This window comes from Myotis daubentonii, chromosome 4, assembly GCF_963259705.1.
Source record: "Myotis daubentonii chromosome 4, mMyoDau2.1, whole genome shotgun sequence".
NCBI lineage: Eukaryota > Metazoa > Chordata > Mammalia > Chiroptera > Vespertilionidae > Myotis > Myotis daubentonii.
The window spans coordinates 37231867-37255615 of NC_081843.1; the positions used below are offsets into that span (position 1 = coordinate 37231867).

At 47.6% G+C, this 23749-nt stretch overlaps 1 protein-coding gene across 1 annotated transcript in view; it reads right to left on the bottom strand.

The window, feature by feature from the left end:
* Positions 1–23749, bottom strand: part of LOC132232285 (myosin-16) — a 59202-nt gene that overhangs the window by 12190 nt on the left and 23263 nt on the right. The window contains exons 19-35 of the mRNA XM_059691713.1: positions 23588–23708; positions 21993–22129; positions 20597–20678; positions 18407–18580; positions 16851–17078; positions 14711–14815; positions 12512–12598; positions 12166–12311; positions 10943–11033; positions 9566–9622; positions 8808–8894; positions 6464–6709; positions 5075–5192; positions 3477–3604; positions 2974–3170; positions 1631–1763; positions 342–558 (exon numbers count right to left, since the gene is read on the bottom strand). Of these exons, the coding sequence (XP_059547696.1) occupies positions 342–558; positions 1631–1763; positions 2974–3170; positions 3477–3604; positions 5075–5192; positions 6464–6709; positions 8808–8894; positions 9566–9622; positions 10943–11033; positions 12166–12311; positions 12512–12598; positions 14711–14815; positions 16851–17078; positions 18407–18580; positions 20597–20678; positions 21993–22129; positions 23588–23708 (2354 nt within the window). The remainder of the gene's footprint in view (positions 1–341; positions 559–1630; positions 1764–2973; positions 3171–3476; positions 3605–5074; positions 5193–6463; positions 6710–8807; positions 8895–9565; positions 9623–10942; positions 11034–12165; positions 12312–12511; positions 12599–14710; positions 14816–16850; positions 17079–18406; positions 18581–20596; positions 20679–21992; positions 22130–23587; positions 23709–23749) is intronic.

Consider the following 23749-nt stretch of genomic DNA (forward strand, 5'->3'; position numbering starts at 1 on the left):
AAATCTATTGAGCCTTTATTTGTGCCAGCTATTCTTCTAAGTGAAGACTTGACACATTTTTTTTTTTTTGTATTTCATTGGCACAACAACCTTACAAGGAAGGCAGTATTATTTCCCTATCTAATGATGAGAAAATTGAGGCAGAGATAAAGTAATTCACTTGCCTGAAGTTATATTACTGAGTGCTCGAGTGCTTCTACAAAACTCTTGCCAGCCAGTCAACAAACATTTATTGTGCACCTACTGTGTACCAGTTGCTTAAACCCATGATGTGCCTGGGAGAAAGAGGGCTCTGGCTGTGTCTTTGTCCCTGCAGGCCCACCTGTCTGCCCTTGACTCACCCTGCAGGGTCTTGTTCTCCTTCTTCACTGACTCAAGGTGCTCCAGGGACTCCTCATAGGCGGTCTTGATCTTGAAGCTCTCTGTCATGTACATGCGGCACTCCTTCTGTGAACTGTCCACCTCCACCTGCAGCTCCTCGCACTTCTGCTGCCACTCAGCCAGCATCTTGTCAAAGACCCGTTGCTTCTTGTCCAGGGCGGCAGCTGCAGCATTGGCCTAGGGAGAGGTGGGGATGGTCTCTGAGGGTCTGACTTTCCTGCCCCTTTCCCCTCCTGCTGCTCCCCTCCCTTCCTTTCCTCTCCTTCCCCAGTGACTCTGGTGACCACAGACTTCTTGGGGATTGGGATATAATTCAACATTTATGGCACAAGCACAGGCTTAGGGAGTCAGAAAGAGCTACATTCTAGTTCTAAAACTTCTGCTACTAGATGGGTGACCTTGGGCAGTCTACCTTACCTTCCTAGGCTAGAATTTTCTCAAGTGTAAAATGAGGAATCTGGGCCACAACATCCTTCCCAGAGTTATGACATTCACCCAACTCCCCATAATGTATTTCTCTATAATGTACTAATATACATTATACACCCATTGTCCAACTCAGAGATGGGTTTGCTATTATTTTTCTGTGAATCAAAGCTGATTATTCTTAGGCATTACTTTTTCATAGATTTTTCATCTTAACTCTCTGGTAACTATATATTTGCTGCTGTGCAATACTAGACTTTGTAAATTTCTGTGTCATTTCCTAATTTGGGAGGAGCAAAACCTTTTTGGGTTTTAGGACGATTTTCTGAAGCCTTTCCCATGGATATGACCTTCTGCCCCTCACTGTTGGCATGAAGCCATGGTCTTGTCTAGACCAAGATCAGGTGGATATGGAAAGGCAGTGGATCTTATTTAATTCGGCTGAAGCCTGGCAAATCAGCCTGACCCTCAACGATGCAAAGAGGAATATTTAGCCACACAAACTCTGTGGGACATAGTTTTTATGAGAGAATAGGGAACAGGGATAATATGGTACATGGATTCCTGGGACTAAGTTTTATCCTCGTCATGGGTCTATTTAAATAGTGGCTTGTAGAGTGTTCAGATCTAGAATTATGAGTATATATAAACACATATTCGAGCAGGAGCCTGTTTTCAGTGGGCCTGTATATAGATCCTGTGCTTCATCCTCATAGGCCACTGTTTCTTCCTGTTCACCCCAGACACGTGACAGTCTCATCCAGCTCGCTGTGGCCCCTTTGACCTAGCAAATAGGCAGCCTTTGAGCCTTTGACCTTCTGACCTTTTCCAAGTCAATGGTGAGGTCCTCGACTTCTGCCTGGAGTCTCTGTTTGTTTTTTTCAAGGGAGGCAGCCCGGGCCTGGGCAGCTTCAGCTGTCTCTTCCGCTTCCTGGAGCCTGGCAGCCAGTTTCCTCCTATGGATGAGGGCAAGAGGGGCTATCAAGGACACATAGGAGCCCACAGGCAGGGGGCCCGGGAGTGTGGCGCTGAGCTCTGGGGTGACATGGACAAGATGCAGACAGAATGTAGAATGTTTACAGGAAGCAACCACTGCCCATTCTTTAATTCAACAAGTTTTTGTTTCTATTCTGTGCCAAGTATTGTTCTAGGCATGAGGGAAGCAGCAGTAAACACAAGAGACTAAGATCTCTGCCCTCATGGAAGTTCTGTTCTAGGCAGGACAGACAATACACAACAGACAGACAGCACTACGGAGAAAATAAAGCAGGGAGGGGGACACATGAGCAAAGGCCCCAGGGAGGGTAGGTGAAGGCCCCGTGGGTGTCTGGGGTGGAGATTCCAGGTAGAGAGAGGTGAGGGACGAGATTTAGGTTTAGCTAGGAGTGAGAGCAGGCAGCTGCAGGCAGCTAGCTCCTGGATAGCTCACAGTAGAAAATAGAAAAGGGCTGGGGGCAGGAGGTGGGAGTTACAGGAAGGCAATTTAGGCTCAATCTGTGAAGATCTTTAGATAAAAGATTGGTGTCAGCTGGAAGGCACAGTGGTTACTGCTGTCCTGTCACCACAAATTCCAGTGAGTGGAAGGCACAGCAAGGAGGTACAGGGCTCACATGCAGAGCTTCCCTGGGTGGGTGGGCCCATGGCACCCAAGCAGCCTCTTATGCAAGAGGCCCGCTCAGAGCCACATCCATGCGTCCACTTTTATTTCCTCTGGCCCTTCAAGCAGAGTGCCCACTTCTCTAGTTTGTGAATGAGGACTTGAGGACATTTACCGCAGAGCTGGGGAAAGGCAGAGTGGAAGCCTTAGCCACGGAGTGTGGTCTGTGTACTGCCAGCATCACAGAGAGGCTCCACCCCAGGCCCACCAGGCCTGTGGAGGCTTCCTAAGCACTTCAGAGGCAGAGGAGCTGCCTGGAGGGGGAGCCCCTGCTCCTGACTTCCCTGCCTGACCTAGCACTTAGGGCGGAGGATGAGGTAAGAGAGCCTTTAAGGATGGAACCTGAAGGTTGGCGGTGAGTGGGCTCCCCTTGCTAGACACTCATTCCTCCTTTAGAGGAACCTGTAAACTGCCTTCTTCTGGTCTCAGCTGTGGCTGATGGTGGTGAGATCCCCAGGGCCCACCCACCCCCTTGGCCTTCCCGGCTCTCCTGGAGTAGTTGAGCTCACTTGGTCTCCTCCAGCTCCTCAGTCCTTTGGATGGCATCAGTCTCATACTTGGTCCTCCAGGTGGTCACCTCGGTGTTGAGTTTGGACACTAGGCGCTGCAGCTCTGTCTTGCCTCCCTGCTCCTCCTCCAGCTGTTCCTTCAGCAAGTCCAGGTCATGCTTGGTGTTGGCAAGACTCACCACAGCTGTGCTGCGAGACTGTGGAGACCACACGAGCCTGTCAGAGGCCTGCCAGTCTCTCCACGGCCCCCAGGGCCAGCACTTAGACACTTGTCATGTTGGATCAACAGTGCAGCAAGTAAAGGGGGAAAATACCACCAGTGTTTATTTTCCTTTTTTTTCCCCAATTACTTTCCACAAGATACATATTTTCACTTAGTCATAGTTAGCATTTTTTTACTTGTTAGTGGATCAAATATTTTTCATGTTCCTTCTACATCTTCATAAGCTATAACTTGCTTCAAGGAGGCTGCTCTGTCACCTGCACCCAAGCCCCAAACAAACCTTGGACTCTTCATCCAGCTGCCTCTTGTAATCGTCCACCTGTGATGTCAGCGATGTCTTTACCCTCAGGATTTGATTGAGTCGGCTCTGGGATTCTTCATATTCACGGCTCAGCTCACTATTTTCAGCTGGGTGAGAACGAAATGGGAGAAATATTGGATGGGGAACTGGTTCCTCAGCCAGATCCTAAGCTCCCACAGGGCATTGCTCCCAAAGTGGCTGACTGAGTTGGAATGGGGACACAGTGACCACCGCACTAGCCACCCAAATTAAGTCATCCCAGGAATGGAGCAAGTGCGCAAGAGCTGCCAGCATCCAAGTGACTTGCATGGGGCAAAGGGCTTTATTCAAATAACAAAGCCCTGACCCTTGGCAGGAGATACAGCAAAGGAGTTCGGAGAAGACAGTGGAGCAGGGTGTTTACTTTGTAAACTGTATTTGTCACGGTCCCAGAACCTACTACATTCCTGTCACTTGTGGACTGATTGCTGGGCCAGAGGACAGAAAGAGATGCATGAATCAGAGAGGAAGACCAGGCTTCAGGTTCTGCTCTGTAAGTCATTAGTTTTGTCACTTCACCTCACTGAGCTTCACTTTTTTCATCTGTCAAATGGGGATATTGAGTTTAAAAAGTATTACAGGATGTGGGAAATAAGGTCAAAGGATATCTGCAGGTTCTCTGGTGTCACACGAGCTTGTCTGACCCAACGAGTGTTAACTTCTCTCAAGGAAAGCACCTTTGTTTGACTTACTATCTGCTCCGGTTAGAGCCCAGCCTCGGCAAAGTTAGGTGTTAAATTGGATAGTAATAAGTTCCAAATTATTAAAGTCTTAGAGATGCAAAGGATTTCTTCTGATAGAAAAACAAAAACAGCCCTGGCTGGTGTGGCTTAATTGGTTGAGCGTTGTCCTGTGCACTTAACAGTTGTCTGTTCATTCCTGGTCAGGGCACTTGCTGGATTGTGGGCTTGATCCCTGGTAGGGGGTGTGCAGGAGGCAGCTGGTTGATGTAGCACTTCTACATCAATGTTTCTCTCTTCCTTTCCTTTCCTCTCTGTCTAAATATCAGCTTTAAAAATCTTAAAAAAGAAAATAAGAAAAACCAAGACCAAACTCAGAGGTTGCAGTATTGTCCTTTAGGACATCAACCGGTTTTGCATCTAACTTAGCAGAGTTCCTTGAGCATGCCTTTTCCCACTGATTATGTAAATCTCGCCCCTCATGTTCTTCAAAGGCAGCTTTACCATTTTTCTGGTTCCCTGATTAGTGACACATGTGCACTTTATGTTAGTATGTAGGTCATGTTTTAAAATGTTTAAAAAGTGTCCGTATGGCTGCCCCTCCTGCTGATCTCACAGGGTGAGAGAACTGATATGAAAATACTTTGAATAGTGTTCTCCATTTTACACTATAAAAATGTGACTTGGAACATTCCGAGGGTAAAGTAAAATCTCCTTGTCTCATCACAGGGGATGCGAATTTTCCAAAACCAAGAAAGCTCTGAGGAGAGGACTTAGGTACTCTTTCAGTTTCCTTGAAAATCCCTCTTCCGTTCCATGTACTGTTTTTTAGGAAGCTGCAGGGAGGAGTGAGCTCACCTTGGAGGCGTGTCCTGATGGCATTAATTTCTGCCTGGTTTCTCTCCAGCTCAGCCACTTTGGCGTTGGCTTCTGCTAAGCTATCTTCCAGCTTTCGGACATGGGCCTCGGCATTCATCTGCCCAGGAACAGTGCATTCAGTGGGGAAATAAGGGAAGGCTGCATGTACCAGGGGAGCCCAGGCCAGGCCTTCCCTTCCTTCCACCTGGGTTCCCCTAGTGTAGGTTCCCAGGTTTCCAACTCCTTGAGGATCTATATATAAAAAAGCCTAATATGCAAATTGTCCCCTTGGGAGTTTGACCAGGAGATCAGGAGTTGATCACTCACTATGATGTGTGCTGACCACCAGGGGGTGGTGCAGAACAAAGGAAGGCCCTGGCTATTAGCCAGAAACTGGGGAAGGGAGGCCCTGGCTGGCAGCCAGAAGGCCCCGATTGTCCCTGATCACTGGCTAGCTAGGGACCCTACCCGTGCACAAATTTTGTGCACTGAGCCTCTAGTATAGTCATATTAATGTAATGATAAGCTTAATAGCACACATATATTGCCAGGAACTTTTGTAGCCCTCACAAAAGTGCTTTGAGGCAGGGATTATTATTATCCCCATTTTACATATGAGGAAACTGAGGCACAGTTGTGTAGCTTGGCCAAGGTTATATACACAGTCTGTGGGGTCTGTGACAGGTTTACCTCAGTTTCATTCACAAAATCTAGAATGGGTGGGGAGCCTTTTTTCTGCCAATGGCCATTTGGATATTTATATCACTAGAGGCCTGGTGCATGAAAGTTGTGCACTCGGGGGGGGGGGGTGTCCCTCAGCCCAGCTTGCACCCTCTCGCAGTCCAGGAGCCCTCGGGGGATGTCTTACTGATGGCTTAGGCCTGCTCCCTGCGTCAGTAAGACATCCTTAGTGCTGCCGCGGAGGTGGGAGAGGCTCCCACCACTCCCGCTGCGCTCGCCAGCCGTGAGCCTGGCTTCTGGCTGAGCGGCAGTCCCCCTGTGGGAGTGCACTGTCCACCAGGGGGCAGCTCCTGCATTGAGTGTCTGCCCCTTGGTGGTCAGTGCGCATCATAATGGCTGGTTGTTCTGCCATTCGGTCGATTAGAATATTAGCCTTTTATTATATAGGATTCACTTAATATAATTCACTTAATATAAATTTATGTTGCTATGAAAAATGCTCTTAGATTTATTGAATTTTGAGTGCCGCCTTGGTTCTCTTGGCAGGGCCAGACCAAATGATTTCACGGGCCTTACATGGCCCGTAGGCCAGACATTTCCCACCTCTGATCTAGACCTTGATTCAGGCCTGCTGGGGGCTCAGGGAATATTTGTGTAAGAGCCAATGCGGGGGCACCTCCTGTGGTTCTGGGAGGGGGCTTCCCTCACCTTGGACTTCTGCACAGTTTCCATGCTGGCATTGAGGTCGTCGATCTCAGCCTTCATGACCTGCTTGTCCTTCTCCAGCTTGGACTTGACCCTCTGCAGGTTCTCCACGTGCTCCGTCAACTCAGCCATGGAATCTGTGTGTTTCTTGCGCAGGGTGGAGGCTGTTGCCTCGCTCTGCAAGGCTGCCTCCTCCAGCTCCCGCCGCAGTTTCAGCAGCTCGGCCTCCCGCTTGCGATTCTGCTCAATCTGGGGGTAGAGGAGAAGCAAGGTTTAGCAGGACTGGCTGGCACTGGTCTCCTTGGGGTGGACACTGCTCACCTGCTCAGTGGTCCTTTGATATTCCTGTACCCCACTAATGAGATGCCCTGATTGAAATATCAATCCTAAGCCTCTGGGTGGTTGCCTATAGGAGTTGTTTAGATAGTGTTGTGTGTTGAATTATGTTTCCCTTAAAGATATGTTTAAATCTTAACCCTGATACTTTATTTGACCTTATTTGGGAATAGGGTCTTTGCAGATGTACATAAGTTAAAATGTCATACTGGATTAGGATGGGCTCTAATCTCTAATTACTGGTTGTCTTTATAAGAAGAGGGAAATTTGGACCCAGAGAGACACACAAGGTAAAGGCCATGAGAGAGGCAGAGACTGGACCATGCAGCTATTAGCAAGGAACAGCAAAGATTGTCTGAAAAATCATCAGGAGTTGGGAGAGAGGCCTGGAATGAATTCTTTCTCAGAGCCTTCAGAAGGAATCCACCAGGCAGCCCCTTACCTATAGCTCTTGCTCTAATGCAGTGGTTCTCAACCTTGGCTGCACATTAGAATCACCTGGGAATCTTTTTAAAATCCTGATTTCTGGGCCTCATCCTTGGAAATTCTGTTTCTTTGTTATGGGGTGGGGCCACAACATTAGTAACAAAGAAACAGAGTTTCCGGAGGATGGGGCCCAGAAATCAGGATTTTAAAAAGATTCCCAGGTGATTCTAATGTGCAGCCAAGGTTGAGAACCACTGCTCTAATGGCTCCCTGTTGTTCTCTTAACTCCCTGCAATGCTAGAGATAGTCCCTTTGTTAATGCCCCTCATTCAAACCATCTGGGATGATTTTGTTTTCTGCCAGGATCTGACCCCAGCTGGACACCTGCTTCAGTTCAGCTCCACAACAAGGAGCAGACTGTGGCCAGGATGATGAAGTAACAGGACATGGAGTCCGGGGGCCAAAGGAAAGGATATCCAGCCTTCCAGTGATAAGGGACGCCATTCGTGCTCTCTGCTCTAATCCAGGGTCCACATTTGCAAGAGAGCTGACTTCATGAAATTATGGGAGTATCATGTGGCTTCTGGTAGTCTCCACGATGCCTGCATGTGAGTTAGAGGAAGACACATTCCACCCCAGGAGGCATGACTCAGATTCCAGCCCCCATTCGCCTCTTAGTGGGGTGCTCTTGGAGTGTGGGGTCACCCCACTGTAGTCACCTGGTCTATATTTTCTGTATTCTGGTGCTTTGACATCTGGGGCTTTGCTGACTCCAAAAGGATGGCCCCTCCCAGGTTTAGCTAATTCCCAGAGATAGCAAACTCAATTTCAATCACCACCAACCAATCTAGAGCCTCCCCACCCCCCCAATTCCTTCCTTTATGTGGCTCTCATACTCTCAGCTACTATCCACTTACCATAATCACCCATGGCCAAGTACTAGACAACTAGGGATGGCCCCTATGCCCCAGAGCCATCCAAAATGATCCAAACTAGCCAATCTAAGCCTGCTCCCATGCCTTCCTCAGAAACCATAACAAAGGCTCTTGCTCACAATTCCCCTTCCCTCTGCCCCCGAATGACCCTGGTGCTTCCCTGTGTGACTCTGCCTGGCTTGTCCCCTCCTTTAGGGAACTGTAGCAAACTACAGTTGACCGTTGAATAATGCAGGTTTGAACTATGTAGGTCAATTGGAAAAAAAAAAGTATGTATAAATATACCCATGCAGTTCAAATCTGTGTTGTTCAAAGGTCACTGTTACCTCTTCAATGGCAATCCCCTCCTCATCTTCTGGCCTTACTGTACCTCAAAGTTTTTTTTATTAATACACTGTATTTTAGAATACCTGCCCTCTGCATTCAATCCAAATCCTGCTTCCATTAGTGCCACTAAGGAGCCCCAGAAGGAAGTGGACCAAATCAGCCTCTCCCTTGCCTACTTTTTATTACTAATCAGTTTCTCTTCAAGCTAGCCCCAGGAATTCAGCAAAAACTAGCTGGTCTTTATCCCACTGTTTATCATCCAGCACTTTTTTCTCCCGGTAGGCAGGCAGGATTGGGGTTCCCAGGTTCCCCGAGGATGGTACCTGAGCAGAAGTGGCTCCCCCAGCCTCTTCCAGCCTGTCGCTGAGGTCTTCGAGGTCCCGGGACAGGTCACTGCGTTGTTTCTCCACCTGGGGTAAGAGTGAATGACACTGACTGAAGCCCTCCATGAGTCCCTCTTTCCGCATGGTGTTTGTGAGGCCAGGGGCCTGCGCCTGGGGAGCTCTGCACTCTGCTTGCCACCACACGTGCTCAGTGAAGGATGCTGTCTGTCCTTCTCCTTGCACTGGGTGGGCCTTAGTGCCCCTCCTGCCTCCCTCCCCTCAGCCCAGTTTGGCTGAATCTGGAGTTTAGGCATCTTATGATTTATTTCCCACCATCTTTATGGTCTTATCTCCTGTAGGATCCCTGCCCTCACCCCTCCCTCCACTCTTGGCTCTTCCTTTTACACCTTTGTTCCTGTGCAGGTAGGTGCTATTTCATTGCTTTGGCCTGAAATTCCTCCCTGCCTCAGCCTGTTGAATTCAGTCTTTGAATTCCTAAGCCAGTGTTGCCTCCACCACCTGTCCCAGGCAGAGATAGCCTTCTCTCCTTGGTTTCAAACCACAAGCAGCATCTTTGCATCTTACATGATAATTAATGTCCACGTGTAGCACAGTGCCTGGCACACAGTAGGTGCTCAAGAAACAATGAGGCCTTTTCAACTGGAAACCTGTCCTCCTCTTTGTTTCTGCTTATGGTTGGATTGTAGCTGGCATTTGGCCCTTTGACTCAAGAAAGGTAAAAGCAGTATGTCATTTACCTTGGCTCTCATTGCCCTCTCAGCTTCCAGTTCTTCCTCCAGTTCCTCAATTCGGGCCTAGCAGAAAAGTAAGCAGAAGAAGAGGGTTGAGGGGGATTATCTTAACTCTGTGGGAAACTTACCCAGTTAGCCTTTTAGAATGGAGATAATGGGGGAGAGTATTATGCTTAAGTGAAATAAGCCAGTCAGAGAAAGACAAATACCATATGATCTCACTTATATGTGGAACCTAATGAACAACAACAAAATAAATCTTTATATATAAAAGCCTAAGCGACCATACGACTGAATGACCGGTCGCTATGATGTGCACTCACCACCAGCTCAATGCAGGAGCTTCCCCCGGTGGTCAGTGCACTTCCATAGCCAACCTCCCTTCCCCCTTCCCTCCCCCACAAACCCCGCCGGCTCACCCCAACCTCCTCGGTCCCTCCCTCAGGCCAACCACCCCAATAGCCCTGATTGGGACTGGGTGAGACGGCCCAGATGGCCCTGATCATGCACCAGGCCTTTAGTAAAAAAATAAAAAAGGAGGTAATGGAAGGGAGCTAACTGTCAAAAGCAGAGGGAACCAATGGCCCTGAGGCAGGAGGGAGGCTGGGATACGTGAGTGCCCTCCTGGAGCCAGCATGGCTGGCCAACATGGTGGTGGTGGTGGTGGGGATAGTGGATGATGAGGTCAGTGAGGAAGCAGCAGCTAGATCAGTGATGGCGAACCTTTTGAGCTCGGCGTGTCAGCATTTTGAAAAACCCTAACTTAACTCTGGTGCCGTGTCACATATAGAAATTTTTTGATATTTGCAACCATAGTAAAACAAAGACTTATATTTTTGATATTTATTTTATATATTTAAATGCCATTTATTTATTTATTTTTAAAATATATTTTATTGATTTTTTACAGAGAGGAAGGGAGAGAGATAGAGAGTTAGAAACATCGATGAGAGAGAAACATCAATCAGCTGCCTCCTGCACATCTCCTACTGGGGATGTGCCCGCAACCAAGGTACATGCCCTTGACCAGAATCGAACCTGGGACCTTTCAGTCTGCAGGCTGACGCTCTATCCACTGAGCCAAACCGGTTTCGGCTTAAATGCCATTTAACAAAGAAAAATCAACCAAAAAAATGAGTTTGTGTGTCACCTCTGACATGTGTGTCATAGTTTCGCCATCACTGGGCTAGAGTGTAGAGGGCATTTTAACCATTGTAAGGACTTTGAATTTAACCCTCCGTGAGGCTAATATGTGTCACCTCCAAGGACTCTATGACAATCTTGCTCCTTAGGAAAACTTAGTAGCCAATCAGCTGCTGTGAGAAAGGGTGCAGGGAAGCGCATCTCAAAAGGCAGGTTCAGTCTTCTTGGTCCTGGACATACCTGGTGTTCCTTTAGTTTCCGTTGCAGCGTGGAATTCAGAGACTGCTCATCCTCATATTTAGAGTTGACAGAATTGATTTCCATATCCCTCCTGCAAAAGAAGGTTTGATCTCCTTGAGGAAAAGCTCTGAGGCTAGACTAGTAAGCTGGCCAGAGAATAGGGACTGGGCTGCCAGAGGAGGCTTTAAACCTGCTTAAAAATACTTGCCCCCAACCCCCCTGGCCTTCGGGGGTGACAGCCCAGAAGGACTCACCCTGCAGAGTCCCAGAATTTATTCCACTGGCTTTTCATTCACTTATTCTGTCACTCATGTATTTATTAATTTGATATATGTTTATTGAATACCTACTATGTGCCAGACATCATTTGGGGTTCTAGGGACACATCAGTGAACAAGCCAGACAGAAATCACTGCTCTGGTGCACTTTAAATTCTAGGGGCTACAGAATCACGTTAATGCTTTGCCTTTTTAGAGAAAATTTCCTCCAAAAGCTTTAAACAAAAGGCTGTCTCCTTCTGATGTGTGAGTTCCATGTGTCAAGAAGCCACATGTGAAAACTAAGATGACAGAAGGAGTAGATGAGGAGGATGGGCAAGGCCACATGCACCTTCTGGGTGTGCCACAGAAGAAATGTGCTGAGATGCAGATTTTGCTGCTATGCCCCTCATAGCAGTCTGAGGTACTTTAAAACTGCCTTAGAAATGTATACTTCAAAGATGTAATATCCAAATTCTACTCCTTTTTCCTTATTTTACTCCTTATCTCCATCACCTCAGCCTCTTACTTAGTTCAAGCTTATGCCTGGACTATTGCAATAGCCTTCCAATTGTTTTCCCGCTTTTAGTTTTTCTCCTACTCCATATTTCCTCCATGTTATTGCCACAGTGATATTGATAAAATACCCTCTCAACTTGTGATCTTTGAGAGCCCAGTTTATAAGTTTCTATAAACTTTCTTCCCTCAGATGCATGCATTGCTTAATACAAGTCTCCTTTTCATCATACAATAGGCCATGTCTGATGCCCTGTAGAGAGGACAGCATCTACTCCTTTCTCCCTATAGCCTTCCTGGTGGGCACACTGCCTGGCACATAGGAGGTGCTGGTGACAGGCATGGATACATGTGAATCCCTCAGCACAGTGCCTGGAGCCTGGGACCATCTAGAAAGTGCTAGATATTGCTAATATTATTACAGAGAAATGAATGACTGCATTGGCATACTTTTTCACCACCTCCTCAAGATCTAGCTTGGACCGCTCCATCTCATTGAGATTGTCAATGGTCATCTTCAAGTCACTCTCAGCTTTCCGACGAGCCTTTTCCACCTCTGCCCGGATTTTCTTTTCTTGTTCCCAGTTATCTTCCAGCTGTGGAGAAAGTAGAGGAGGGGTGAGTCTCGGTCAAGAACACAATAGGAAACCAGACTGGACCTGGTTTCTTAGCTGTGGCATCAGAAGAGCCCTCACTTCCTGGGTGCTTTAAAACTGGGTGATGTGTCAGTCCAGTTCCAAAAATGTATCTGAGGACCCTGTCCTTGAGTGTAGAATTGGCCAGCTGTGGGCATTACCTCATGGATCTGGGTGTTGAGCTTGCTGTTGCTCTTTGTCAGGTGGTTCACCTTGTCCTCCTCAGCTTGCAGATCATCGAGGGTTTTCTGGAAGGAAAAATACACACGTGTTTCCCATAATGTACACAGGAGCAGCTGGTCAGACCTGGTTTTCTGCCATCACTTCTGAGCTGAGTTGAGTTGACTGCAGTGAACAGCTACTGAGTGCCTGTGCCTGGGTGCTAGGTGAGGCTGGGGCAGACCTGAGCACCCGTCAGCATCAGGTATGCCCTCGGGTCAGTAGGTGGGCTCTGGTTCTCCACAGGCATGTGGAAATCTGTGGGGGCTTCTGGTTGTCATAATTATTGGGGACCACACTGTCACTTAGTGTATAGTTCCAGGGATGCTGGACCTCTTGTCTTGCTCTGGACAATCTGGCACCATAAAGAATAAGTCTGTAGTCCACATGCTTGATGTCCCACCCAGACTCTCATGTAAATAAAACAACCATTTATCCTTTTCTGAACCTAGAACCCACCACAACTTTACATAACTTAAATACTTTTTTCATTTAATATACACTACATTTTTATAGAATGATCTACCATGAAAATTGAGAGATGATTTATGTATTGTTATAAAAATCTCCCAAGAGTTATTCACCATTTTGTTAAATTGCAGCAGTGACAGCCGCCACACTTTGCTATCTGGGTCGCCAACACACCCTCCCGTGCTCATCTGTAGCCGTTGTAGACAGGTTCAGGCAGATAGCCCACTGCTCACAATATCTACCAGTCAATCTGCTTTATCTTTTACACATGGACAGCTCTATTATTTATTATAAATTGTTTTCCATTTATTTCTCCTTTATATTGAAGGGTGCTCTATTGGTATTTTTATTTCAGGATAGTAAGTCTTCCAAAATAGTCCGTCCTCATTATTTGTGGATTATCTACCTGCCAATTTACCTACTTCCTAAAATTGTTTGTAATCCCCAAATCAATACTCATGGTGCTTTTATGGTCATCCCCAGATATTAGTGGAATGGTGAAAAATTTGAGTCACCTGGGGTTTTTCAGCTGAGATCAAATGAGATGATGCCTTGCCTTCTTGTTTTATCTCCTACTGCAAACAAGTGTCCTTTTCACAGTCTATTTAGTGTCATGTTTTTATATTTTTGTGCTTTTTGTTGGTTATTTCACTGTTTAAAATGTACCCACACACAGTGCTGTCTAGTGTTCCTAAGCACAAGAAAGCTTTGATGTTTCTTACAGAGGAATTTGTGGTAGATAAGCTTCATTCGGGCATGAGATAGAGTGCTGTTGACCAAGGGCTCAATGTTAAGGAATCAACAATATGTACTAAAAAGGCACCTTTAAACACATACACACATAAAACAACATAATGTATTGATCATAATCATATGTATTATGTATTGATTGGTTGACAAAATGTTATGATCAAAGGTTTACAGAAACCTAACCCTAAATTTCCCCTAGGAGCAGAGTTTTAGTTATTTGCTATTTCAGTGTGTGTGATGATTTTATAGAACCTTGAATCATGAGAATTGGCTGTATTTGTTATAAGAAGTGGCTCTGGGTATTTGATATAGTTGCCTCACGGTTGAAGGGGAGGTATTTCCAGAGGCAGCTCAGGGGACATGTTGTGGGTTCAGGTTTCAGCAAACACAGGGATGAAGGTCCATTGCCTGGTTCTGAGCTTCAACTCGCTCTTTGCATCTGTGTTTCCAGAGCTAGGAGGTGCCCTGTGCTGGAGGCTGGTCAGAGCTGGCTCTGTATTTAGTAGCCTGAGCCTGTAATAGTCGGGTGAGTCTGCCTGTGACCTCAAGACCTCACGTCTGTTGTTGCAGCAATGCATCAGAATTCACTGGTGCTTTAGAGCTCAAGGGCACTTCCCTATGCCCCACCTCATTCTTATGACTCTGGGGATCACGCCTCCCACTGTGCCTGGGGCCATCCTGACTTTTGTCTGTTGTCCCCGTTTCACTCTGAAAGCTGTCCTAGTTTGGGTGATAAATTGTATGGTTGTCCCATTTATAACAAACCTAGAAGGAAGGCATCAAGATGTGACCATGCTCACTTCACTGATGAGGGAATTGAGATCTAGGGAGATTCTGCGAGTTTCCTGAGGGCCCCTAGCTGAGGGTGACAAATCTGAGGTCTGCCTGCTCTGCCAAGGGGAGAAGTGGGCGGTGCTCACCTGGTGCAGCTCCTCCAGGGCCCTTTTCTCCTTCTGGAGCTTGGCGATGGAGTCTTCTCTGAGTGAGAGGTCCCCAGTCAGGGTGCGGACCTTGTGATCTAGGGCCTGGAAACCCGGGTGAGAGAGAGAGACAGATCTTTAAGTCTGGGAACACCTCTGGTGGGAGGAGAGGAGGCACTTGTTCTGAGAGAGGGTCCTTGCTTTGGCTGTACTCTAGAGTCACCTGGGAGCCTGAGAAATACTATACCCAGGTCACACCCCAATCACCCAAGTCAGAATCTTGGGGGTAAGGGAAGCAATGAGAACCACTAGTTCAGACCTTTGCTACTCAAAGCCTGATCCTTATTTTTTTTAATTTATTTTTTAATTTTTTTTGGGGGGGGGGAATCAAACCCAAAACCCTTTCATGCATGGGACTACACTCCAATTGACTGAGCCACGCCGGCTAGGGCAGTCCACACACATTAATGAACATTGTCTGCACGGATGGAGGACCCAGAAGAGGGGCTGTCTGTTGCTACGTCTCTGGGACCTGCCCTTGGCTGGTTTGCCATCCTGGTACCATTCAGGAAGCCCCTCGAGGTACAGGGGGCTCAGGCCGCGATGACGATGGTCTTTAGAGGCTCTCGGTTGAAAGATTTCGGGGCCCTATCCTAGCATAGATCATAGGGTGTCCAGCCACCTCCAGAGATTCCTCCTGGTAACTACTGTGATTATTTTTAAATAGCCTTTGTATTTTAGACCTTTTTAGGTTTACAGAAAAAGTGTGAAGATAATACAGAGAGTTCTGCTATGCTCTTGCCCTTGTAGCTTAACCTGGAACAATTGTTGTAGGTAATGAACCAATATTGACACATTAGTATTAACCAAAGGCCATACTTTATGCAGATTTCCTTAGTTTTTACCTAATGTCCTTTTCTGTCCAGGAGCCCATCCAGGTCAGGGCACACTGCCTCTGAGAGTCCTGTCTCCTCAGGCTCCTCGGGGCTGGGATGGTTTCTCAGACCTGCCTTGTTTTTGATGAGTTTGACAGTTTTGAAGAGGACTATCAGGTAGCTTGTAGAATGTCCCTCAGTTGGGGTTTGATGTTTCTCTCATGATTCGATGGGTGTTAGGGATCTGATCCTTGGATGTTAGCTGTGGCATTGACCGAAAATGTGTTGGAAACATGGATCCTGGGTCCCTGCCAGACGTGCCAGCCCAGAATCTGTTTCTTATCAGGTTCCTGATGGTTTGGGTGCAGAGGCATGGACCTCTGCATGGAGAGCTGGAGAGGCATGGGTTTGGTTATGTCTACCTTTCCCTGCTCATGGACCCCATACACCTACAAGGTATGAAGCAGGTGTTGGGGCCAAGGGCCACCAAGTGGGCTCCCCCTGGAGCCACTTGGAGGGCATCAACTGCTTGTTTGAGCAGCTATAAGTGGCCCCACTCTTCTGATAGGCTTGCCTCTTCAGGGAAGGGAGGAAGAGTGAACATGATGCTGCAGGACATTGTGAGGGGCCAGGGATGCTGAGGCTAAGTGGGCCGCAGGCTAATGCAGATGCCTGAAATCCCAGGTTTGAGGGGAGCCAGTCAGGTCTGAGTGTGGATGGCACCATGATGGGAAGAGCTCTCAGTCCCCCTAGGCAGCTGCTCTAACAGAACTTTCTGTAACAATGGACGTGTGTTCTCAGTTTGCTTTGTCCAACACCGTAGCACTGGCTACATGTGGCTATTGAGCACTCAACATGGGGCTCGGTTGACTGAGGAACCGCATTTTAAATTGTATTTAATTAAGTTAACATAACTCCATTTGGTCCAGCTGGGTGGCTCAGTTGGTTGGAGTGTCATACTGTACACCAAAAGATTGCGTGTTCTATTCCCAGTTAGGGTACATTCCTAGGTTGCAGGTTCAATCTCTGGTTGGGTGTGTGTGGGAGGCAACTGATCAATATTTCTCTCTCTCGCATAAATGTTTATTTTTTCTCTCTCTCTCCTTTCCTCCTTCTCTAAAATCAATAAACATATCCTCATGTGAGGATTAAAAAAAAATCCCCATGTAGTTGGTGGCGAGGCTCCTGGTGTGACCCCTGCAGGGTGAGCGAGCTGGGATTCCCTGACCCTGAGAGGAGTGTGATTGTGCCCAAGGCCACCTCACCTGCTTCTCCTTCTCTGTCTTAGCCAGGGTGGTCTCAAGGCCCTCCAGGTCACGCTTCAGGTCACTAAGCTCCCCCTCCAGCTTTCGCTTGGTGGCACTCAGGGAGGCAGCTGTGCCCTCCTCTTCTTCCAGCCGCTCCCGCATGTCCCCAATCTGGCTCTCCAGCTCCATTTTGGCCTTCATCATCTGGGTCAGGCGCTCCTCCGCATCCATTAAGTTATCTTGTTCCTGATGGAAAAAAGAGCCCCAGTCAAAATTAGGGGTCCAGGCTCCCACAGGGGACCAAGATGGTGGGCAGTCCTCGGGCTGACAGGACGCCCCCCGCCCCCCAAATGTGTCCTGAGGTTGGACAGGGGCTGGGCTAGCTCCGAGCTCCTTTGCGATGTGTACGACAAAGTGACAAAGTGTAGTCTAGGAGTGTGGGCCCCAGACCAGTTGCAGCACCTGAGAGTGAGTTAGGATGCTAAATCTCAGGCCCCAGGTGAGACCTGCTACATCTGAATCTGCATTTTGATGAGATTCCAGGTGATCAGATGCACCTTAAGGTTTAATCAGAGGTGGAGCTGTCAAAAATCACACAGGCAATAGGTGGTAGAGGAGGGACAACCTGGGGATCCACTGGGGTCTCCCCAAGATGGAGTCAGTGGTGTAAGACAACAACTGGACACAGAGACAGAAGACTGTCCCAGCTGTGTGGCTTTTGTTCATGTCACAACTTTACTGAAATTCAGATCTTTGTCTGCAAAATAAGGGAAACAACACCGTGAGGCATTAAAGGGATGGAGCTCATGAGATGCTTCTGTAAATAGAAGATTCTTTTCTTACTGTGGTCTCACTCAGGCCCAGTCTTCCCAAACATAAAATAAGGTTCTTGGCTGGAGAAACGCCTCAGGGGTGTTAAGAGGATGTGAAGAAACTATGCTAAGCAGGAAGGACCCAAGATAGAATCGAACCCCTCACAATTGTGGGTTTTCTACTGATGGGCTTGGGATCTTGATGAAGTCTCTAAATGTTGGTCAAAGTGAGTTTTCTACCCTGTAAGATACATGTGAAAATTGGGTGTCTTAAGGGGTGTGTGTGAGGGTTCAATCAGAGAAGGATCCTTGGTAAACCAGGAGAGTCACAGCAGTGACTATAGTCATTAAATTGGAATGCAGGGAGGGGGGCATTGAGTCAGGCACCTATGCAAACTAGGTCATTTGTTCTTCCTGCTGTGTTTGCACTTGACAGTCAAAGAACAGTAGGCAAAGAGGGCAAGTTCCCAAGGTCCTAGAGCAGACCCAGGCTCACTTCGGGGGCTTCTCCCACCACATCTTGTCTGGACAACCCTCACAGGGCCAGCCTTTCTGTGTGTGCTGAGGGCAAATAAGGCTTTGATAGAGACATTTTGGTATTTGGGTCAAGGGTGACATTACCATGAAGAAAAGAAAAGGCTGGAGGCACACAACTCGCAAGAAGCTCATCCTCCCATCTAGGGCCTGACTCATGGCAACCCTCGAGGTCTGGACAGTTGCCAAGGCCCCCAGATCCTGTCCCTCCCCCAGGGCCCCACGTACGGCCTGCAGCTGGATTTTGAGGTCGTTCTTCTCCTGGCTGAGTGTGGCCACCTTCTCCTCCATATCCTTGACCTTGGTTAGCAGCTCTTGTGTCTTGGACATGGCACTCCTCAGCTCCTCCTCTTTGGCCTTCATCTCCTCCTCTTGCCGGGCCACATTCAGGAGCGGCTTGACCTGAGCAACATCATAGAGTGTTAGGGAGAAGGGCTTCGCCAGGGGACTGAGAGACGGGTTGTGGTGGCTCTGCCAGGCTGGGCCTCATGTCCCCACTGGGGTGGAAAGCAACTCCTGCTGCAGCTGTGAGAAAGAGCCCTTTTCCATAGAGGCCAAAGCATGTCTGGCCTCCACAGAGAAGGCCCATTCTTCTTAAGATCAATCCTCAGGATGCTCTTTGATCCCAGAAAACACAAAGTTAGATGGTCTTCAGTATCTAGCTGCACCCAGTGTTTACAGCTGTTTTGTAAATTGTGTGTGCTTGGAGCCCTGGCTACATCCACAACTTGGCTTTCCCTTGCTTTTCTTCCTTATTGAGTGCCCTATCTATCTATCTATCTATCTATCTATCTATCTATCTATCTCTCTATCATCTATTCTCTCCATATCTCCATCTCTCTGTTTTTTTTTTTAAATCTTTTTTATGTCTCTCTGTCTCTCTTGTGTCTGCTCTCCAAAGTGGCAAAGTTCGCATAAACAGGTAATGTAGGCACGACAACAGCTGTCACACTTTTTATTTAGTGAAAGTGTGTTTTTCTCCACTGACTCATCCTACCCGGCTTAGTTAAATAAGATTAGCATTTAGTTAATATACTAAGAGTAAAGGATTTTTATTTTATGTTTTTACTCATTGGAATAGCACCTTGCCCTGAATGTTTAATTAGTGAAGTTTTACTTTCTAGTAAAGAACAGGGAAGCTTCCAGGCTCTGTCTCCTTGTCATCTGTGATCACTGTGTCTGCTTGAAAGACCCTAAGAGCTGTTGGTCTGGGACTTCCTAAATGGTAATCTGTACACAAAGGGGACAGGTGAGATGGATTCCAGCACTGCATTGGAACCCTTTGATTTTTATTGTTACATAGTTACTTTAAAATAATTATTAATAATAATAACAAATAATTTTGAAAAAAAATTTAAAAATGAAAAAGAACTTGTCAAATTCATAATTTTATGGATGCTATTTGCTTAGGATGAGATTAGAGCAGGTTGAGGAAATGAAGTTTCCTTTTAAAATAAATTTTTAAGATCAAAACAGTGAGTTGATGTAAAGGAAAAAAGCTCAGTCATTGAACAAGTGGGGAATGTGCCGGTGATGATGAACTTTGAGAATGCTCATCTAGGACCCTCTGCAATCGCCTATGTGTGGGCACATTTGGGGATGCGGAACTTACTATTCTCCCTTTACTAGGGTAAATTTGTGGTCAGCACCCATTGTTTAAAAGAACTTTTTCTCTGGGAGGGAAAAGAAGCTTCTGTGTGCGGTGTGGGGGGCTCACAACCACCCGAGATGACCTGGAACCTGTCCTGATTCTCCACATGGCTGCCCCTTGAGACAAGCATTCTCCTGTTGGCTGAGTGTGGCAGCCCTGCACCTGGCTCCTCTGGTGCTCAGTGGTATGTTCCCTCTCAATGGGGGCCCCAGCTGTGATGCCATAACCTGGTGTGATTCAACTTGCATGTAGTAGGATAGTTCATGGCCTCCCGCATTGGTTGAGGATGGCCTGGCTGCTTGGGGAACTAGCAGCCCCATCACCTGGCTGACTCACACCGCCCTCACTGCTCTCTTGGAAGAATCTGGGACATGAGATATCAGATCTCATGATTTCCTGAGGCCACACCAGTTCTGAAGACAAGGACTTCACTAAGGGAGTTGAAGATGCCTCAACCCCCAGGGGTGGGGCCTGATAACCACGCCCACTTTCTGCAGCAGAGTGGGGGGCTCCTCTCCACTCTAAGTGTATTTTATTTTTAGGGATGAGATGAAAGGGTGGGAAGACACTATGATTTTTCTGAGGGAGGAATTAGCCCCTGTCTGGAAGGAGGTTAGACTCCTCTGTCTCCAAGGCACTCTCATTTTTAGACTGTCCCTGCAGCACCCATGGCTTTCCACCCCCAAGAGGCACCTCTTTCTACCTAGGACTGAGGCCCCCGCCCGCAGATAGCAGCAATACCAGCTGGCCTAGCCCTCAGCCCTCACCTTGTTGTAGAGCTTCCACCAGCCCCAGAAACGCAGCTCTAAGAACTTGCGTGTGTTCCGCTGGATGACTTTCAGGCCAATTCTGCAAAGAGAGAATTCAGGGTTGCATGGGTTAAAATGCATGTGTCAGGACCTGGCCTCCCAGATGGAACCATTCCTCTCAGACAGCATAAGGCTGAGACAGACTACTCATTTCTTCCTGCATTTCCCTTCCTTTCCTCACCGGAAATCACCGATTGGTTCCTAATCCCATATATCAGCAGTCTTTGGAATCCACCCTTTCTTGTCCCTTGCACTTTCATTTGACTGACTTTTACCAGTGACTTCCTGGGCACCAAAGCCTTGGGCTGGCTTGGGTTCCCATCCGACCACTCAGCCCCTAATCGATGTCCCTGCCTTCAGCTGGGGTCACAGGGGGCCTGATGCTGGCTATCAGGAGTTCATTACTGTTATTATTTATCCATCACTACTATTATTACTAATTCTATGACCACAGATTGCCAGAGTCAGTCACAAGTCAAGCAGGGCAGCCTGAGATATTTTCTAATTACTGTTTTGGGGAGCTGACTGAAAAACAGGATTCTGAGGGCAGGGATTTGGAATGAGGATTTCTGGGATCTAGTCCTGACTCTGCATGAACCTGGCCCAGTTCCTTAACCTCATCTATAAAATGGCGGTACTGGCCCTCCCACTTCCCTCTCACAGCATCAGCAGCATCATATGGAGCAAGTGAGGGGATGGCTGTGAAAGTAGCTTATACACTGTAGGGAGGAGGGTTTATGTTAGGTGGTCCCTGTTATGAGTTCAATTGTGTCTCTTTCAAAACGTATGTTGAAGTCCTAATCCCCAGTGCTTGTGAATATGACCTTATTTGGAAATAGGGTCTTAGCAGATGTAAAATTACTGGGGTTAAGATGAGTTATACTGGAATAGAGTGGGACCCTAACCCAAGATGACTGGTATCCTTATAAAAAGGAGGAAGATTTGAAGACAGACACAGAGAAGCAGGCCATATGAAGACAGAGGCAGAGATTGGGTGATGCCAGTAAATGCCTGGGGCTACCAGGACTGAAAGAGGCAAGACAGGTTCCTCCTCTAGAGCCTTCAGAGGGAGCATGGCTTTCCAACACATTGCTTTCAGGCTGTTGACCTCCACAACTATGAGAAAATAAGTTTCTGTTTTAAGACACCCAGTTTGTGGGGCTTTGTTATGGCAGCCTTGGAAAACTATTATAGCCTCCAAACAGGGTTCTTTGGTCCAGCAAAGACATTGGCACCTCACTGCACTGTGTCACTAATGGAGCTGACCACTGTGTGTATGGCAGGGTTCCTGGTCATTTTGTAAGGATGTGTGTGGCTTCAGTGGTCCTGCCCCATTGGTGTTCATGTATGCTACCTTCGTTCCAGCATCTTCTTGAACTCAACCCTCATAAGGAAACCCCGGAGCCGACACTGTAACATCGTCATGATCTTGGCTAGACGTTCATCTCGCATGTCCTCGAGCTTGGCCAGGATGCCTGCTCGGAAGAATACCTAGAGGAAAGACACACTTATCTGAAAATAGCCCAGCTGTCGCCAATAGCAGCAACTTGGGAGTGGGAGTTAAAATCAAAGCACCAGAGATTCAGAAGGGTCTTTAAGAGTTAAGAGACACAGTCTAGTGCTGGTATTTGAGGCCCCTCAAAATCAGCTGGCCCCAGCCTGGACACCTCCAATAGCAGGGCCACTGTAGCCTCAATGTTTAGTTCCTCTTGCCTTTGGATTCTCCTATAGGCTCCAGACCTGGTCTTGCACTTACTAGCTGGGTCACCTTGGACACGTTTCCTCACATCTTATGGCCTTAGTTCCTTATCTGTGAAATGGGAATGCTGATCCCTTCCTTAGATGGTTATAAGGATTAAATAACAGGCATAAAAGAACTTTTGTAACTATGAAGCTCTGAGTAAAGTGTGAGATCCTTATAATCCCCGCTGCTGTGATTGCTTGCAGCCAGGGTGTCAAGGGGCCTCCCTTTTCTACCACCATGCAAAGCAGCCTGGATAGTCATGATCCCATGGGAATCTGGGAGTGGGAAGAGGGGATAGTGATCAGCTGGGGGTGGGGGGTGGGGAGTTCCAGAAAGGAGACAGAGTTGTACTAAGGCTGCACAATTTCAGGCACCCAGCTCTTGTGTGTCAGTGGGACTCATCCCCAGGAAAACAAGACTCGCGAAATGCAAATTTTGGTCACATGCATTGAGCCACACCAGGCCTGTGGAGAAGTTGTACTCGCCTGGGCCACCCATGAAACCAGGAGAGGCAAGTGACCTGCTCCAGGCTACACAAGAGGCAGGCTATGAGCCTGACCCTCTTGACTGTAAAGCCAGTGCTCCTCCCATGTCACCCTGGCTGTCACGTTGGGGTCCAGTCTGATCAGGTAGCTATAGATGGACACTGTTCACTGTCAACCTGGCTGGCCCTAACAATCGTGACAGTACTCTGTGAGACCAGGAAGTGAGACAGACAAAGGATAGCCCAGGTCCCGTGTCGGGATCTGGTGGCTGCCCCACCTGAGTCAACCCAGAATTATCTGCCAGCTCAGGGCTGGGGCTGTTGGTGTGTGTGGGCTAGGATTATGGTGCTTAACCTGAAGACCCAAACCACACATGTCCTGCCATGCCCTGGTAAAATCCAGGACCTTGATTCTGATGGGCTCCTTTTATTTTTAGAAATCTGGGGTCATACAATCCTAAGAAATATCCTACCATTTATTGAATAGTATTCTGTCTGAGCTGGATTCTCATGTATGTTACTTTTAGTCACCCCAAAGTCTGATGAAATTGACCTTATGAGCCCTGCTTTTTCAAAGGAGGAAACTGAGGGTCTCATTAGCCAAGAGGCTTGTACAAGACAGGCAACTGGCCAGTGGTGGAGCTGGAATTCACATCTTGAAGCTCACCTTCTTAAAACAAGGCTGAGTGTTATAGGGAGGCTGTACCCCGGACGACCCTACCTTGGTATGTCCAATTTTGTATTCATTTACATCCAGGTCAATGGACCCAAGCAGCAGCTCTGAGGCCTTCTTGTTGTCTACAAATCCCTGAGGAATCACGTTGGGGTTCAGCACTTGGTACCTATCAGGAGAAGGTAACAACAGTCATGCAGTCAGTGTCAT